This window comes from Thunnus albacares, chromosome 16, assembly GCF_914725855.1.
Source record: "Thunnus albacares chromosome 16, fThuAlb1.1, whole genome shotgun sequence".
NCBI lineage: Eukaryota > Metazoa > Chordata > Actinopteri > Scombriformes > Scombridae > Thunnus > Thunnus albacares.
In genome coordinates this window covers 13,440,022-13,457,937 of record NC_058121.1, presented here as the reverse complement: position 1 = coordinate 13,457,937, position 17,916 = coordinate 13,440,022, and the positions used below count along the sequence as shown (strand labels likewise).

The 17,916-nt window shown below is 39.5% G+C and overlaps 1 protein-coding gene and 1 long non-coding RNA gene across 3 annotated transcripts; one reads left to right on the top strand and one right to left on the bottom strand.

The window, feature by feature from the left end:
• The first annotated feature begins 266 nt into the window (after positions 1-266).
• LOC122999814 lies at positions 267-2,205 on the top strand. Its single transcript, XR_006407836.1, has 2 exons — positions 267-998; positions 1,049-2,205. It is a non-coding gene; the product is annotated as an uncharacterized LOC122999814 (long non-coding RNA).
• cmtr1 (cap methyltransferase 1) lies at positions 1,986-14,640 on the bottom strand. 2 transcript variants are annotated; one of them, XM_044377065.1, is made up of 25 exons: positions 14,436-14,640; positions 14,232-14,329; positions 12,968-13,072; positions 9,693-9,841; positions 9,357-9,515; positions 9,065-9,157; positions 8,897-8,968; positions 8,689-8,783; positions 8,330-8,402; positions 8,028-8,226; positions 7,813-7,931; positions 7,546-7,642; positions 7,249-7,381; positions 6,375-6,554; positions 6,228-6,284; positions 6,062-6,119; positions 5,886-5,954; positions 5,403-5,534; positions 4,943-5,068; positions 4,535-4,626; positions 4,313-4,381; positions 3,826-3,873; positions 3,606-3,718; positions 3,387-3,495; positions 1,986-3,222 (listed from the first exon to the last, which is right to left on the bottom strand). In XM_044377065.1, exons 3-25 carry the CDS (start codon positions 13,065-13,067, stop codon positions 3,087-3,089), a joined length of 2,478 nt encoding a protein of 825 aa, XP_044233000.1. In that variant the 5' UTR covers positions 13,068-13,072; positions 14,232-14,329; positions 14,436-14,640; the 3' UTR covers positions 1,986-3,086. The 2 variants fall into 2 exon arrangements, with proteins under 2 accessions (XP_044233000.1, XP_044232999.1); XM_044377064.1 differs by lacking the exon at positions 14,232-14,329.
• Between the last annotated feature and the right edge of the window lie 3,276 nt (positions 14,641-17,916).

The following is a 17,916-nucleotide window of genomic DNA, read 5'->3' as shown; positions in this document are numbered from 1 at the left end:
AGTGTTGGTGTGTTTGAGCTCAACTACACTCCTAACACAGCATGTGTGCAGGAAATTCAACAAAGTCAAATGATGCCACAAAAACAAAAAAGTACACTAATGTCTGATTACATTAAAGATTGTTTTAAAGATAAAATATTGAAAACATAAAGTATCTGCTGAAGGTTTAAAAGATTCAGTTACAACCAACCTGGTATTAGACATAAAGATGACTGATTTAAATAAACATTAAAAGACTGAGATATTTATTTTGAAAATCAGTTTATTGGCATTTCCAATTCTAACGTGTACAAATCACATACTGAATAATTTTACACAATAAGTCCCTACACTCCCAGATCTTCTAGATGTAATATAATTTAGAAAAATTATAAATTACACACAGCTACATCTAAAACAAACAGAGGAGAAAGAAATAATAAAAAAAACAGCAAAAGACAGTAAATACCACACTGTTGAATCAATCAGGAATACAAATAAACAAACAGCATCGACATTGTTCATAGAAACCTCTCATCCTACAATAATACAAGTTGGGCCATTCCAGACTCAAGTCAAGAGACATCCCAGTTTGTTACATTAGTTAGATTATCAAAGTAATCAACTTATCCTTATTAACCCTTAAAATGAATTTTATCCTCTCCAACTAAAGATGAAACATGACATCCCTGATCCATCTGACATTAGACAGAGGTTTTGAGATCCCTCATTTTAAGAGTATTAGACATCTGGCCAATAAGGTAGTAAAAGCCACCACATTATACATGTTTGATGATGGCCAGTCACATTCTACAGGTCTCACACCAATTATAGCAATGATGTGCACCCTTGAGACTATCTGTGGTTAAAAGAGTGTCTACTGATGTCCCTGAGATACTCAGGATATCTCAGGGACATGATGATAACTCTTGTGTACAAAATGCTAAATGGTAGAAATGAGAAAATGGTAGATTAAAGTTGTCAGCCAATTGATTGCATGATGCAAATACCCCATTGAGGTGTAAATCTTTAATATCTTGAAGTCTGTTCCCATGGCATGCTCAAAAAGATAGATCCAGCTTGGCTGGGTTAAAGAGGTGGTTTGGCATAATAGGTGCCATTAAGGAGGCTAATTGGAGACCAAATGGTTTCCTAAATTGAGACCATATTCTGATTGTGAGCTATAACTGAATTGTTATATGATGTTCCAGTTGCCAGTGATAGTGGGGAAGGAGCAAAAAGGAAGATCACGTGATTCTGTCTTCACCCATTCAGGTGTAAGTTCAAATTAACTGACTTGGACATTCATGACAACCCTCCCAGGTGTTACTAGGCCAGTAATAGAGATCAGTTATAGCAATCCCTCCCCCAATGCTTTGGGTCTTCATTAGAAGGGCTTATGTATCCGAGGCTGGCTGCCACCCCAGATAAAGTTAGAAAAAGAGCTAAACTGCTTTTTGGGAATGTTCTGAAAAAGATGGGAATCTAGGGACAACAGTCATTTGTCCAGTGCTCCATAACTTATTTGCATTTGTCAATCACACTGAGATATTTAAAGGCACCTTGATCTAAATGTAAAGAAAAAGCCTCCTGCACCAAAAATTTAAACACAGGACTGGAATCTATTACCACCAACATCACTAAACCAGACTGGACCATATATATGTATACATCCATAGTAGTATTTTATGTAGTGGTCCTTTAATTTGAGAACAAATGAGCGTTATCATCCAGGATGGATGATAAACTGAGCAGAGCAGGTAGTTGTATCACGACCCCTGACTTCCAGGGGCCACAAAAGCCCCAGATTCACTGTGTGCCAGTTGCTTTATATTGCTAATTTGTTTGGTAATTTGCACATCATCAATTGGGTATTGCTGTGTAATCCTTTGACTGTGTCTTGTGGAGGGGCTGTGTCTAAATCTACTAAATAAATACCTTTATTATTATTTTGATGTATCATCATCATCATCATCATCAATTAAATTTCACTGGACAGTTGAGAGTAATTTCTGGGAAGCACATTTCCCATTTATTATTATTTACATCAGAGATTGATAGACAACTTTACAAGAAAAAATAACTAATTTGCAGTATTTAAGAAACACACAGTCCAGGCAATATGAGGCACAATAACAAAGAGGTGTCGGGGTAGAAACAACCTAAAACTTAACAGGACACCTTCAGAAATCTTTAACTGACACACTCACTCGATGACAGATCAGGTATGAAGAGGAAAAAGCTGCTACATCTGTAACTGATATGTGGAAATGATGTTAAGGATAAGCTACAAGATGATAAATGTGTATTTGTTGTTGTTGTTTTTGGGAGGGTCCAGCTACAGATTTGCAGGAGCAGCAACAAGGAGCTTGTTGTTGTGAGAGACCAGGTAAATAGATCCTTGTTACAACAGCGATGACAGGAGGAGCAGTCGTGCTTAAAGCAGGCGTAGACTGAGGCGAACAGGACTGTGTTGACAGATATAGATGCATAGTTTAGCATTTTGTAGCTTTATCTAGCTTCATTCAGTTTGCAGATGCTTCTCTCTTGTCATCGCTAATGTGACATATATATACACACACACACACACCCACACACACACAAGCATGGCATGTATGGAAACAGTAAAATTCGATCAACAGGGACATGCAATTCAATGTAGAGACAATGGCAGCAGCTTTTGTCTCCATATTGTCCTGTGAGACGACTTCTTTTCATTACAATTCATGGAGCCAAGGGCAGTGGAAAAGGCAGAAAGACAAAGTGGTTTGTCAAGTGTCTGTTGCTTATAAGGAGACCAGCTATCGCTGCTAGAAACAGCTCCAGTTACAACCTGGTTATCTTTACTCTTTAGAAACATAGTATGGAGGGTTTAGAGGGCTTTGAAATGGTTATAAAGCAGTTTATTAGCTGATATTCACTGGACAATAAAAGCAGGGATTAAAAAAAACTAAGTTTCAGCTTTTCATAACAAGCTGAAGTCTTTTTTTATAATCCCTCAAATATCAAATAATGAACTGCATTATAACGATTTCTAAGGCTGTGTGTCCTCCATAAATTAGTGCATTCTGTGTACAGGTCGAAGCCGTAGCAGAGCTCCGAGCCTTTCATGGTTGGTAATTCTGGTGGATGAAGGACAGCACATCATCTTTGGACAGTTTCTCAGGGTCCATCCGTGTCTGAGAATCATGAACGATGACTCCTTCCACCCAGGCCCAGAATAGACGCTCTGAGTGGCAGACGCTGAGGACGAAGACAAAGAAAGGATACGACTCATTCATGAGATCATCAAGGTTACCATCATTTTCTAATGTACAAAAAAACAAAATCCCCATTATAGAACTGACAATTTCAGATACAAAATTCAATTGGATGGTTAAGAAATTCACAGAGAGGATGGTACATACTGGAAGGGGGACGCAGAGTTTGGTGGCATTTCATAGGTGGACTCCTTGGTTGTCTTATTATAGAAGAACTTCATCTTGGAGTTTTTACTGTACGCCATCGTCCAGGGCTCTAAGGGATGCATTTAAAGTTGATTAAAAGTTGCAACAGCAAAGCAAAATTAATTTACCATTTTCTGACACTAAGCTACAGCGCACACACACACACACACACACACAAACCATTGACAGTCTTAATGATGTAGAGGCCTGTCGGAAGGAAGTGTCGGTCATCTCTGCCGGTGTAGGACAGACGCGGGACTCCTCCTGAACTCTTTGTTACCTTCATCTCTAGTCTGGATGAGCGAAAGACGAAAAAAAAATCAAACAGGAGAAAATCTTGAACGTTTAGAAAATCCCTTCATGTAATAGTTCATGTTGACTATTAATCATCTCGTCATACCTGACAAAGATTTTCTCCATTTCCTCCAACCTGTAGACCTCCTTCACTCTGTTTGGGAAAAGACGGATGTTACATTAAAATACCATGACGATCGTTTTTAACAAGAGTTCCTTCACATTTTTGCTTGGATTTCTATTATTCTTTATCACAGATGCTATACCAGTATTTGTCAGCGTCTAGAGTACTGTCAAGAACATGTAGGATTTACGTAATCAGAAAATGCATTAATTGGATTAAGACAAAATCTACCTGCAGCCAAGCTTCATGCTCAAATTCCACAACATTTCGAAACAACAATTTTCTCATGGACCAGTCAAAAGTTTGGACACACTTTCTAATTCAAGTGGATTTGAAAGTGTGTCCAAACTTTTAACTGGTATTGTAGCTCATTTTACTCCTCATACTGTCCAATCCAGTGCTCCTGGTGAGAATAAGACCCCTGCACATAAATGACATTCGACTTGGTCAGATGAATTCACAGTAATACCTGATGGGATTCATGTCTGGTCTGCTGGGTTTGGCCACTGCCTTCACAAACTTCTCAGCCATCTGGATCCTGGACACACAATGGGCCCCATTTACTTAACTATAGTAAATAAATATAACACTTCCACTGCCTGAACTTACATGTGACATGTGTGATATTAGCAGTTTGGTGAGTATGACGATGGAAAGGTTTGGTGCAGGATTAGAGGTAACATTGTCCTACCGTTGGTTGAAGTGCTGATCTCTTACGTCTGTGCCATTTAGTATTAATGCATCCATGACGTGAACTGCGTTGATTCTACGCTGAGCTTTGCCCTGCGGACCAAACATATAAAACCACAGATATAAGTGGCAAATACGAGGTCTGTTCAGGTGTATTGTAACAAAATGCAAGTTATTTTTAGCTCTAATTTTTAAAATCATGAAAAAAAGGATGTCTAGAACTTTAAAGACGGCCAAATCATGATACAACAAAAGTTCAACAAAGTTCTTGATGATCACATCTTATGACTAATAATGAGATTATCATTGAAGCAATAACAGAAACAGAGCCAGTGATAAAGAGTTTGAAATACTGGCTCCCATATTTCTTCTATTTTAGCTCTTCAAATTCTCCACTCCCTCCTCTCACCTCGCCCTTCAGCTCTTGGACGATCTCCACGCTTAGAAGTGTATCTCTTGGCAGCTCTAGCTTGAAGCTCTCCAGTTTCCTCCAGCGCACAGGCATTTTCCCATCCCATGTGTATATCTGGGACTTCTATATAAGTCAGTGGATAATGGGGAGAACAGATATGACGATGAAATCGGTGTCAATAGCAGGTTAAAGTGCACAGAAACAGTAAAGCCTCTCTGGCAGTCAGGTTAGCCTCTTTTAGAGTAAACAGAACTCCCCGTCAGCTCTGGATTTTTATCTTTTCCAGAAGACATAAAAATGGTTTTGTACATAAAATATCCAAAATATCAGGAAAACCTTGAAAAAGACAAACTGTTTCTTATGGATGCAAAAAGAAGTTGATTGTGGGAGTAATGTGGCAAGACAAAAGACAAGTTCAAGACCTACATTTTGGTGCTCTGTGTTTTTTTCCACTCACCCCCAGCGCAAGAAGGAAGATCTGCTCTCCACCTCCCACAATGCACCTGTGGTCCAGGATGTGACGCAACTTATCGATTGTGCTTGAGTTGAGAGGTGTGAGCTTACACTGGAACGACTCCACATCTGAATTCTGAGGTGCAACACATGTAAGGCGAAACAGAAAAAGACAGACATAGACAAATGTAACATTTAAAACCAACCTACTAATAACAGCGTCTCCCATTACGAGAATTTATTTGGACAGTCCGCCTTAACACTCACAACAAATGTGCTTCTTTTATTTATTATTTACTTGTTTTAAAATCTGATTTTTTCCAACCACCACAATTAAATTCTCAACATCTAGGAAATACTGTTTAAACTTTAACACACAAGTGCACAAAGATGCTTTACTTTCATGATTAATTAATTAAGTGGGGAAAAAACTGACAGCACACATGTATCAGCGGGAGTTTCTTTAATCTCAGATTTATTAACTGACCTTAACCAGTTCGTAGAATTTTGACTTTGGGTCTGAGGAAGCAGGAGTGACTCTGGCTTTGTCTGGGACCTGGAAATAGACATATAATATATTTAGCAGTGGAACTACATAAACTATTTATATCATTATTATGTTTTCAATTATTTAACTGCATTACTTCTGTATCCCACACTCACCCCCCAGAGCTTGAGACACTCCTTCCTTATGTTGGCTTGTCGCGGCTCTGAAAGGGTCCTAAAGACACCAAGAGAGTCACACAGTCAGTTATATACATAAAGACAATCCCTGTACACTGGGGAATAGTGAAATAGTGGTTAATAGTGTGCAAGACAGGTTACTCACGGATCTACGACAAAAGCATGGATCTTAGCCAAAGCCTTGATCTGGACCGCACAGAGGCTGCAGTGAGAGTTAATGTAATCACCGTCAGTCACTGTTTTAAATGCGATAATCAAGGACTTTTTCTTTTTTAGTATAGTGTGTCTTTACCTCTCATTGGAGTTAACCATATACTGGTAGAAGTCGGTGTCTTCCTTGATGATGCTCATTGGGACCACTTCTGTAATGTCTCTGTCTGTGTTCCTCAGCTGGTTGAGTTTCAGGTTGATTCTGAACATATATTCCCTGACAGCGTCTGAACCGGGCTTTAAACCACGGCACACTATGTACCTGTGTGAGAAAACATTTAAAGCTTCACTTATGCAAGAATGCTATGTAATAATTCACTTTTCTTAGTCTAAATCATAAATTGGATTGTTAACAGGAAAGAGTGTCCAGCTTCATCTGATTGAGATGCAGCAGAGTCACTTTTTCTGCTCAAATATCACATCATAAATTCAGTTTTATGATGTTTTTCTGGAGGGAAAAACGTGAAAAAAAATCTGAAGTAATGTCCAACATGGGATCTGATGATGTGTTGGAAACCGAGAGTCAAATGTGCCTCCATGTCATATCATGTGGTGATGTGTCTTACTGAGTTTTCCACTACTGTGTGTTGCTGCCACTTTGTTTCTCAATCAGCACTAAAATATTAAATTTAAAACCAATTACCACTGTAGGTGTGTTCATGATCTATCATCTGTTTTGTCAGCCTTGCTTTGTTTTTAATTGGCTGAATATTTTGGCAGATATTCATGCTTGAAAATGTATTTGGGGCTGATCAGCCACAAAAAAGCTGTTAATGTTAGAGAAGTAGGCAGATTACTGCATTATGCAGCTTGTAAGTATTATAGTCTAGTGAATCCAACAGAAGAGTGCAGCAATAATGTGACAACATTCAATAACAATTTAATAATGACCAACTTGCACTGAATAAATTACAAAATCCACACAGATTTTTTTACATATTCATATTCATTCTCACCTCTCAGAGTTGGCTGGCCTGCTGGTGACAGGTTTGAAGAGAGAGATCCTGTCGAAGCAGAGGTAGAGCAGGTAGACCAAACCCACACTGAAGGGGGTGAAGAGGTCAAAAGTCTTACAGACGAAATGGCCACCTGGAGAAGTCAAAGAGACACTATGATTTAGCCTAAACCTAAATATACAGTACATGCCTGCAAAAACTGATGAAAATATTGAATAATTCATTAGTTTGATAGAAACAGCAGGAGCTGGAGTTTCATATATTTCACAGGTATGCAGACTTCATGCACACACATACCTGTCCTGAGTGTAGAGAGGGCCGTGAGGAACTGACAGAGCAGCAGCTGTTTGCTCAGGATCTCCTGGATGTTCTCTTGTCCTTCCACAGAGAAACCCTGACAGTCACAGAAACAGCTGTCAAACCGAAAGTCTCCCAGAAAGCTAAAAAAATCACTTCAACCTGTCACTTCATTTCCTGTTTAATATGGAAATTTAGGATTTTTGCATGTTTTGAGGACGAGCAGTGAATACAAATATACTAAATGTGTGTGCCTAGTAGTCTCACCCCATCTGCCATGAGTAAGTGCAGCCCTCTTCTCTCTGTACTCTCCAGAATAAAGTTTCGGAAAGCGGTCACATTTTCTGGCCTAGTGATGTCACCGTCCCCATCCACCCCTCCCTCACCTGGGACACACAGAGGTTAAAATTTCACTCAATCATTCATCATCTGAAACATAACTTTTTTTTTTCTCCCTCGAGTGTGAGTTTTTGTGAACATACCATAGTATGGCTCAAACAGCTCACTCGGCGCTGCAAAGAAATCCTCCAGTTTGAAGTCACAAGGTCCTTTCAGTGTCATGCCAAAGCCCTTGGCATGCCAGCGTCTTTTCCACAGTATGTACTCTGAAAAGCCTCCAGGCCCTGCACACACGTCACCGAAGTACAGAAGCTCGCCCTCGCGGTCCTTCGTCAGAGATTTCTACATAATGAGAGACGGAGGAGACGTCGCCATCTGTTTATATGGGTCTGTGTGTCCTGGTCCAACGCAAGTTCAAAGCGGCAGTTTGCTTTGACCAACTCACCCCTTGTGAATCCCTTGGGTTGGTGAACATATTGTCGAAACAGTGGTCGATGTTGGCCATTTTCATAGCTGCTCTAAATACAGTGAACACATGATAGAAGTTGTCATTGTCATGGAAACGCTGGCAAGCAACAGACTAACTACATACCTTGTAACTGAAGAAGAAAACCTGTTACTTCACTCTCTATTTCATATTTATTAATAGTAATGTGATATCGTTTTACTTTCACAGAATTAATATCATGTAGAAATGACATCTAACAATAATCCACTTCACTGTAACTCAAATTTTTTCAATATGTGCAGATTACGTAAAATGAAAACCCACAATAATAAATTAGTAATTGTGTAAAGACTGACCTGTTGAGGAAGATTCCTCCTCTGATCGTCTCGTATGGGTTGGAACGTGTCCGTGCTCTCCTCATCTCCTCGCCCTCCAGGTTATCAAATACTGTCTGACCATCGACAGACAAAGTGGTTACACAATTCAGCAATTTAGGTCTATCCAGTGTAGAAGGTACTTAACAGAGCTTTGCACACAGTGAAGTGCTTCGTTACTACCACTCACCTTGCACCTCAGAACAGTGTGCAGAAGGTCTTCAGTGCAAAACTCTGTCTCATCCTCAATCTTAAGTTTTCTCTGTAACAAGTCAAAAACAAGTATATACCATGTGTACGACGTGCAGGGGTGAACAATAAACACAGGATTTATCTATGTATCTAACTCTGTATTTACCGGTCCCAGTGTCATCCAGTCCCTCAGCTCATCTGCGTCTGGCATCTCTGTGGTGCATTCTGGGAACCACTCGACCTTCTCTATAGAACTGGGCTGTACGGATAAACAGTGAAAGAGACAGAAGAGAGGCAGACGAAGGGAGAGAACAATGGAGATGAGAAATACAAATCATATAAAAACGTTATCATGATGGATACAGCAGAAAATAGTTCTAAGGAGTAATGAACATAATTTAAATTTCAATTATTGACACATAATTCAGAAGAAATGGTCGTTATTATACGCTGCATACCTCTGGTTCATCTCGCCAGTCGACATTGAGCTCCCCCTGGAAGCCCTGCAGTGTGAGGCCAAGACCCCTTCTCCCTCTCTGCGTCGAGGCCTCCACTATTTCCTTGCGTCCCTGGCCAAACTTCCCCAGACCCTCACCCTCACGGAAACCCATCTTGGCCTGAAAGTTTAAGAGGTAACAGAGAATAGAAGAGTTAAAAAAGGAAAAGCGAGACATTATGTATTTCATTTGAACACTTTTCAAAAGAAACCTGTCTACGATAAAAGTGTCGGCAATAAAAACTGAGACAGTCAAGTGTTAAAGACCTTGTGTTCGTGAGGGTTTTGGATACATTACCATGAGCTTCTGTGACACACTGTTGTACATTGAGAACTTGGAGGTGTCTGAGGAGGCGTCTGTGTCTTGAGCATCAAAGGATATGGAGGGCATGGAGAATCCTGGTCTGTGATCTTCCTGGTCACTGAGGGAGTCATTTTGGCTCGAGTCTGGATGGGACAAAACCAACAGACACAAATTGGTACCATTGATGTAGAAACAGGAACAGGAAAGAGATGGCACCATCTCGTGCTGGGTTGCAGCCTGTTGCAGTAGCTCCCATTGAGTCTTTTGATTTTTCATCACTTTATCTTCCTGTACGTGTGTGTGTTTTTTCAACTATTTTGTTTCAGTGACTGAGCAGCAATGGCTATTTTTTGTTTTGCAATTTTTCGCATGGTTGTACTGTTACTTTCTACACTATTTGTAACGGCGAGTCATGCAGAGAGAAGAGAAGGCATTGTTTACTAATGCAGCCAGCTGATCCATTGAGTAAGCCAGTGCTATTGCTTAGAGAGAGGCCTGAAATCCCAGAGGAGCTGCAGAGGCGACGCTGGGGTTGCAGAGCTGGAACTTAGCGGAGAGAGAAGAAGAGGAAATATAAACCTTCCGTTCCAGCAATCATCATGGGGAATGCAATAAGATGGATGAGCTCAGCACGCTGATCAAGACCCAGAAGGAATACCTTGAGTACAGAATTTTGTGTTTCACGGAGACATGGCTGCACTCGCACTTCCTGGACCACACTGCAGCTGTATCTGGCTTCAGGACTCTTAAGGTGGACAGAGATGTTATACGGAGCGGTAACAGGAAGGGAGGAAGGATTGCACTCTATGTGAGTGAAAGGTGGTGCAAACCCGGACATGTTAATGTGAAGGAACATTTCTGTGTTATGTTGTTATTACATTTTAATAAATTCTTTAAATTTGACCATATGGCCATAGTGTGGTACTTTTTTTTTCTAAAAGGCAGTTATATCACATTTGATATCATGTAGCCTTTCAAGAAGAATTAGAAAATTTAAATGACAGTTATCAGGGCATAATCCAAAAAGAAAAAGGAGCCAAAATTGAAAGTCAAATCGAATCGTGGATTTGGAGAATCATGACACTTCTACTCTTTTGTGTACGGAGTGATGTTGCACTCCTCTACCTCATCTGTGTTACTATCTTCAGTTAACTTGACTTGCTAACCTTTAAGAGGACAGTCCTTGGCCCAGTGAAATGTGGTCTGACAAACAGTGCACTTTGATCTGCGACTGTACCTGTCCAGTGGGGGTTTGTGCCAAGCAATGGAGTCTTCTGTTGATCCTTTTGTGGCCATAACTTGCCCCTCTGTTGTCTCTGTTCCATTATATATGCAGTTTCTTGGTTAGTTCCCATGCTGAAAGCAGACGTTTTTCCTCCAAAGATCCCCTTCAATGCTGATTTCATTAATGAAAAAGTCAGATCTGTACATGCTGTGAGAGCTAACTGTTGATCTTTCGTATCCAAGCATCCAGCATCCAGCAATTTGAAAGCTAAAACAGCATCGGGAAGATTATTCTTGTACTTCTGCATCCCAGAGTATCATTCAAAATCGACTATATAGTCCGTCATGGATACACTTCAGTCTTTCCTAATCCGGTTGAAGCTTGAGTAAACCTCATAGGCTCAGCCTTTTTCTTTCTTGAGAAACAAACTGTCATGTTTCACAAGTAAAGTGTTCATGTTCTCTTTATTCAAATCACCTACTGATATTTCCATCACCATTATGATTATTATTATTATTATACAGTTATTTGTCCAACTGGATATATTGCAACCAATACAAAAATATTAGTACCTGCAACTTAACAAAATCCTCGCCTGACCCTCTGCAGTTTGCATACCAACCTCATCTTGAAGTGGATGATGCCATCATCCACTTGCTGCAGCAAGCTCACTTGCATTTGGATGGAACATGTTGCACTATGAGAATCACATTCATTGATTTCTCCAGTGCATTCAACACCATCCAGCCATTGCTACTGAGGGAGTAGCTGCAAGCGATGAGGGTAGACACGTCCACCATCTCCTAGATTACCAATTACCAGACGACAGGGCAGTGCTCTGTCTGAAATTGTGGAGAGTAGTACAGGAGCTCCACAGGGAATTGTGCTGTCTCCCTTCGTTTTCCCTCAGACTTCCAATACAACTCCAGGTTATGCTATTTGAAGAAGTTCTCTGATGACTCTGCAGTGGTTGGGTGAGTAAGTGATGGGCAGGAGGAGGAGTGCAGAGCACTGGTGGATGAATTTGTGGAGTGGTTCGGAAGAAATCGTCTGCTTCTGATCTTGGCCAAGACATGGGAGATAGTGATCGATTTCAGAAAGAAGAGGACAGCTACACAGCTCCTGTATATTCTGGGAGAGGATGTCGACGGGGTGGAGGATTACAAATACCTGGGCGTCCACATCGACAACAGACTGAACTGGAAGACCAACATCGGGGCTGTATATAAGAAGGTGATGAGCAGACTCTATTTCCTGAGGAAGCTGAGATCCTTCAACATGTGCAGGGAGATGTTGGAAATCTTCCAGCAGTCTGTTGTGTCCAGTGCACTGTACTTCGCTCTAGTCTGCTGAGGGAGCAGCACTGGAGCCGGCAACACCAACAGACTTAATAAAGTAATTAAGAAGGCCAGCTCCATAATTAGCTGCAAACCACACACCTTTGAAGTTGTAATGGAGAGGAGGACACTAAACAAACTGTTATCCATTATGGATAACACTTTCTCTAACACACTGGTTCAACTTTGCTGTAACAAGGACCAATACAGGAAATCTTTCCTGCCCAAAGCAATAACTCTCTACAACACCTCACCTCTGCCCAACAGACAACTCTCAGCTTTACAGTTTCTGTCTCAACCAAACTCCAAACTCTTCTGCTTCTTCAATAACTTTGCTCATGGTGAATTTGCACAACTTTACACACTTTGCTCACTTGTCTAATGTATATAGTATGTTATCCTGTGTTTATATTTTATTATATGTATAGTGTATTCTAGTATGTTATTTACATTGGGTTTATGTTGTATACTTGTTGTGTTTATTTCTGTATAGATATACATTTCTCTCTTCTAGTATTGATATGTATATTTACTGTCCCATGCAATGCCTGAATAACCTGCTGCTGCAATAGAAGAATTTCCCAATCGATCAATCCATCCATCTAAACCTCAAAACATAAATTATGGCACAAAATAGGCTGACCTAAGACAATCTTGCAAGACATTGTTTAGCGTGGGAAAATAAATTAAATAAAAACATTATCTACCTTGTCTGGATAATCTTGACTCTTCATCTGAACTGCTGTCATCACGGCGCTTCTTGGCCCCCAGCAGGGCTGCCGACGATGCGTCGTTTCTTCTCTTCATTATGGCTGGAACAGAGCAGAGAGGACAGTAAGAATAAAATACTCTGTCAGATGGATCAGGTGCAACAGCTCAGATAAAACCCACAACTGTGACAGGAAATAACCAACCATGGGTTAAGGTCATTTTAAATAGTAATTTTTAAACGTGATATTGAACAAAGCAGCAAGGTCAACAAAACAACAAATGCAGACTATTCCACACAGCAGGTATGACAATGATGAAGATGTAGCCAAAAGCACTGCAGCATACTAACTGCTGAAGCTTAAACAATTAGTCAATTAACTGATTAGTGGAGTGATCAAAAATCAAATTTTACTAGAAAGAGAGAACTCTGCATACAGTAAACTGCATCACATTACACTGTACTGGTTATTTATACAGTAAAAATACCAAAACATTTGCTGCAGCCTCACAAATGTGAAGATTTGCTTATTTTTTAAATGTCATTATGAAATTAATACTGTTGTTTTTCTTTATCTGTACAATAGAGCAAGTAAGCAGTTTAAAGAAATCACTGTAGGCTGTTGAATTCTGACTTGACAAATCGCTTCACATTTTACATTATGAATGATTAATTATCTTTTAAAAATTGTTAATGATAACTAATAATGAACAAATGTTCTCAGCTTTAAATGTGGCCCAGGGGAAAATTACCAACACACACACATCTAAATGGAGGAAGTATACTCGAAGTGTACACACCATGTGTATGAAAACAGGAAAAACAAGAAAGACACTACAACAGTGCCATCAATATTACTCAGCTGTGATCTCAAAAATGTTCTTGAAGGTGGAAATAGTGCAAACATACTTTATTCTTTGCTGTTTCATAAGGGATTCAAGTTTGAAGAATTGCAGTAATTCACAACATTAACAAAATATGTATGCTTAGGTGTTAGGTGACAGTAGTGATTTCTGTAGCAGGAAAACACAACACAGCCATCAAAAATGACTTATTATCACTTGGTTATCTTGGACATTGAGCCTCAGTTTGTGCCTCTCATGTTTGAACATTATGTTCATGAGAAGTGCAGACTGGAGCTACTCGATATATGACATGGCTGAACTTTCACAACCCTCGATCCTCCACGTAACCACAACTTGACGATTATAAAGTTACAATCTCAAAACCTGAGAAAACCTGGTCTTAATATGAACCTTTACCTCTTGGTTATGTTGTAGTTAGCAGCAGTCAGACATTAAAATGAGGCAAAGTCGGTCCATACCACTCTCCAAAGATATATTTCTGCAGGATAACTCGGCTAAAGTAAACAGTTTAGTGTCAAGTGGGTGTTTTCTGTGAAACGAAACTGCGCAGCTATCAGCTACCAGCTTTAGCTGTTAGCTTAGCCAGCTAGTTTTTTTTACCAGCTCAGAAGGAAAACTTCACTCCTCTGTGGTGAGACAGCATCGAAAGGACGTTAAATCCATGTGAGCTTCAATATTTCCCAGTTAATATTTTTGATTTCATGGAAACTTTGGCGGTAAATACGCAGTTTTTTGAAGTTTACATTAGCCCGCGTTGTAATTTACAGCGTCCAGGGGTCCTTCTGTATTGGACGGCACGTATTAATGATGCTCGTGACGTAAGAACTGTCTACAGAAGTGCCTGTGTGTTTTTTGTTTTTTTTATAAACAAATAATTTCAATTTATTTCACTTGTTTATTTCATTTATTTATTCTATTTATTTATTTATTTATTTTTAACCATTTTTTTATGTATTTTAAAAGCATCTAGGCACGTGCATTGCAAACTAGCTTTAAATGCTGTAGGCTAGTATGGAGCATAAATTCATGCATTCATTCAAATAAAATAAAATAAGGTAAAATAAAATAAGATAAAATAAAATAAAATAAAATAAAATAATGAAATAAAATCCATGCTTGGATTATTTTATAATTGTAACTTAAATTATAATGTATAAAAATATATATATAATCTCGATATAAATAATCTCTCTCTCTCTCTCTCTCTCTCTCTCTCTCTCTCTATATATATATATATATATATATATATATATATATATATATATATAAATCCAGGTGAGTATAGTATTAAAAAATCTGTTAAACAATCCTTGATAAGTACCACACTAAAGTAATTATGATAACTTCATACTATTGTCAACGCAGACACTTGAAGTCTTTGTTTTTAATGGAACAATCAAGGGGCTTGTATTTTCTTGTGCCCAAGAATAACATTAGCTTAGATTAATTTGGATAAGACTTGAATTTCATTGTCTTTTGTACAATTAAGTGATTAGATTTTCTTTTAATCATTCTTGCACTTCTGTAAGATTGGGCTAATCAGCTCATGGCGTGTGAGTTAAGGGATCCTGAGCTGTCCATTAAAACAATTACTGGTCTATTTCCAATGGTGCTTGGTACAATGGTTTGTGAAATTATTTGTCTATGCTTACTGTGAGAAATTGAAGCACTCAGGAACATGTCAGCATAACCCTCTAGACTGTCTGCACCTTGAGTGAAAGTTATTTTTCCTCTACAGGCTTAATGTATAATCTTCATGGTGTATTTTCAATGTGTGAGTGCTGAACAAGTCAGTGACTGTAGGTTTATTAGGTTTCCAGGAAATGTTGTTCTTTTCGTGATGCGGCTTTAGTCAAACCTGTCAGTGCATCGCATGCCTTCATTGATGAGTCTGTGAAATCCTTCTTAGAAGAAACAGTGTCAGTTCCCCGTTTCCGTGACACCCAAGAGATAACCCAAGGAAGCAGCCAAGCTCTGCTTCCTGACAATAATTCATACAATACCCTGCAATACAAAAACAAACAACTTTATTAATCCCACAATTATTAGACAAATTTCCAATTATTGTATTGCACTTTTACAATCTGCATTAGAGGGCAGGATTGGTTTGAACAGGATGCTGGAGAGGCTATGTGTTTTCAATTAGAACACAAACTCTTACAGCTTGTGTTCACAGAGTGTGTTTCTGGCTTCACCCTTTCATAAAGTACATTTGACTTACTTGCAGTACTTGCAGATATTGTACACAGTAGTTATGCTACGGTGTAGTAGTTATATCATGTGTTATTTGTATTGCACTAAACTTTAGCCTATGTTGTATGTGAGCTGGTTGCATGCATTTTTAAACAAGATGAATGTCTCAATGGGAGTCTTCTGGTTAGACAAACAATAAATCAAGTAGTGCAGAGTTTTAAAAAAAAATACAAACACAAGATCAGGTTAATTGAATGCACATACATAAAAATGTGTGTGTTAATGTGTTTCTGTGTCCAGCCATGTCAGAGGGACTTCTCTGGGAGGTTTTCCTGCCTTTCAACCGGTCCATGCTGGGAGAGACTTCAGCACACTCATGAACCTGAACAGGTAAAGGTATAGAAAACGGATGGATGAACCATAACTGATATAAGATATGAGAATGTATATTTTTGCTTTTCTTATGCCTATAGACACCTGTGCCAGAACCCTCTGTACCATTGATACAATGCAGTTTGCCTTTTTAATTGTCCCTAATTGTCAGCCTGACTCTCTGTGACCTCGACAGACGTCATTACACTGTTTCTTTGTCATCCGTTGATGGGGTTATGTGTTTATTTCCCACATAATTGGTGGCCAGTGAACTTAGAACATCTCTCACAGGTATATTAATCCACCACAACTCCAGTGGCTCTGCTAATCCTCGGCTGACACAAATGGCACCTACACACGAACACAGGCCAACACCACGTGACCAGCTTATGCAATGAAGCCACGGCTTTATATACTTCCTATAGGGACTGGACTGTCTCTAGGGAGATCATCAAAGTGCAGGTGTGTGTCTGAGTATCTGAGTGAGGGAGTGACAAGTTTGTGTGTGTGTGTGTGTGTCTTTGGACACAGGAGAGATCTGCTGCTGCTGCTACATTCATTCTAGTGGAGGAGACCGAGGCCAGAGAGACACGGAGGGCGAGAAAGCAAAGGGACTCACGGCGATAAAGTTGCCTAGCAGAAAGTCTTGAGGGCTGGTTGCAGAGGAGGTTTTTGTGGTCTCAGCTGTGAAGCACTGGAGAAAACAACAATGTTTTTTCGCATCCCTCGACTGACCCCTGGATATATTAGATACCTCCAGGTGCGTAAGATGCTTTAGGGTGATTTTCTTCTTTAGATAGATTAATGATTAGTTTTAGACATCAAGGGACATCTGCAGTGGTGCAACAGTGGAGCAAATTCCATTAGAGCCTCTAATAACAAACAACTGTTGAGATCTACAGCCCATGCCCTTTTTCCCCCTGTTTATACTGCTTCAGCGAACAGTTGGTGTTTTATTACTGTAAAACAGAACCTCAAGGGGTAGATTTTACATATTATGCCTTTGGATGTGTTAAATGTATGAGTTAAACCTTCTTATGCATACCCAAAGAAAATGTCAACTTAAGCAGATATTAGATTTGCCTTGAATTGTATCATTTTTCTGCTCTGAAAGCTCATTGCGAACCAATGCCATTGACTCAGCACTGGGCACAAAGTGCCCATTTGTGTGTGTTTGTGTCATGTCAGGATTTAGAATAGAGGATTACAGCAGCCTGTTTTTGAATGGATTTGAATCAGAGATGCCTTAGCTCCCCAGGGTCAGGTAAATGCCCTCTAATTGGATCTCCAGAGGAATAGCACGAGATCCATGTTCCCAGTCATCCTGGTGGGTATTTCAGAAGCCTGCAGCTGCATTTAGACACCTATGGCTTGTGTTTGTTATTTAAAAATGGGCAGCGTCAATCCTCATTATTTGTGTCTCAGCTCATCAGTGTTCACGTTAGATAATACTTACTGGTACATATAATAGGTCAGGATCTATGTCATTTGTATAAACAAAACTCAAATGGTAAAA

Coding starts and splice junctions, on each gene's coding strand:
- cmtr1 (XM_044377065.1), bottom strand. CDS start 13,067: ATGAAGAGAAGAAACGACGCATCGTCGGCAGCCCTGCTGGGGGCCAAG. Junction 8,227..8,329: donor ACCCAAGGGATTCACAAGGG/GTGAGTTGGTCA, acceptor CTCATTATGTAG/AAATCTCTGACGAAGGACCG. Junction 6,285..6,374: donor ATGGTTAACTCCAATGAGAG/GTAAAGACACAC, acceptor CTCTCACTGCAG/CCTCTGTGCGGTCCAGATCA.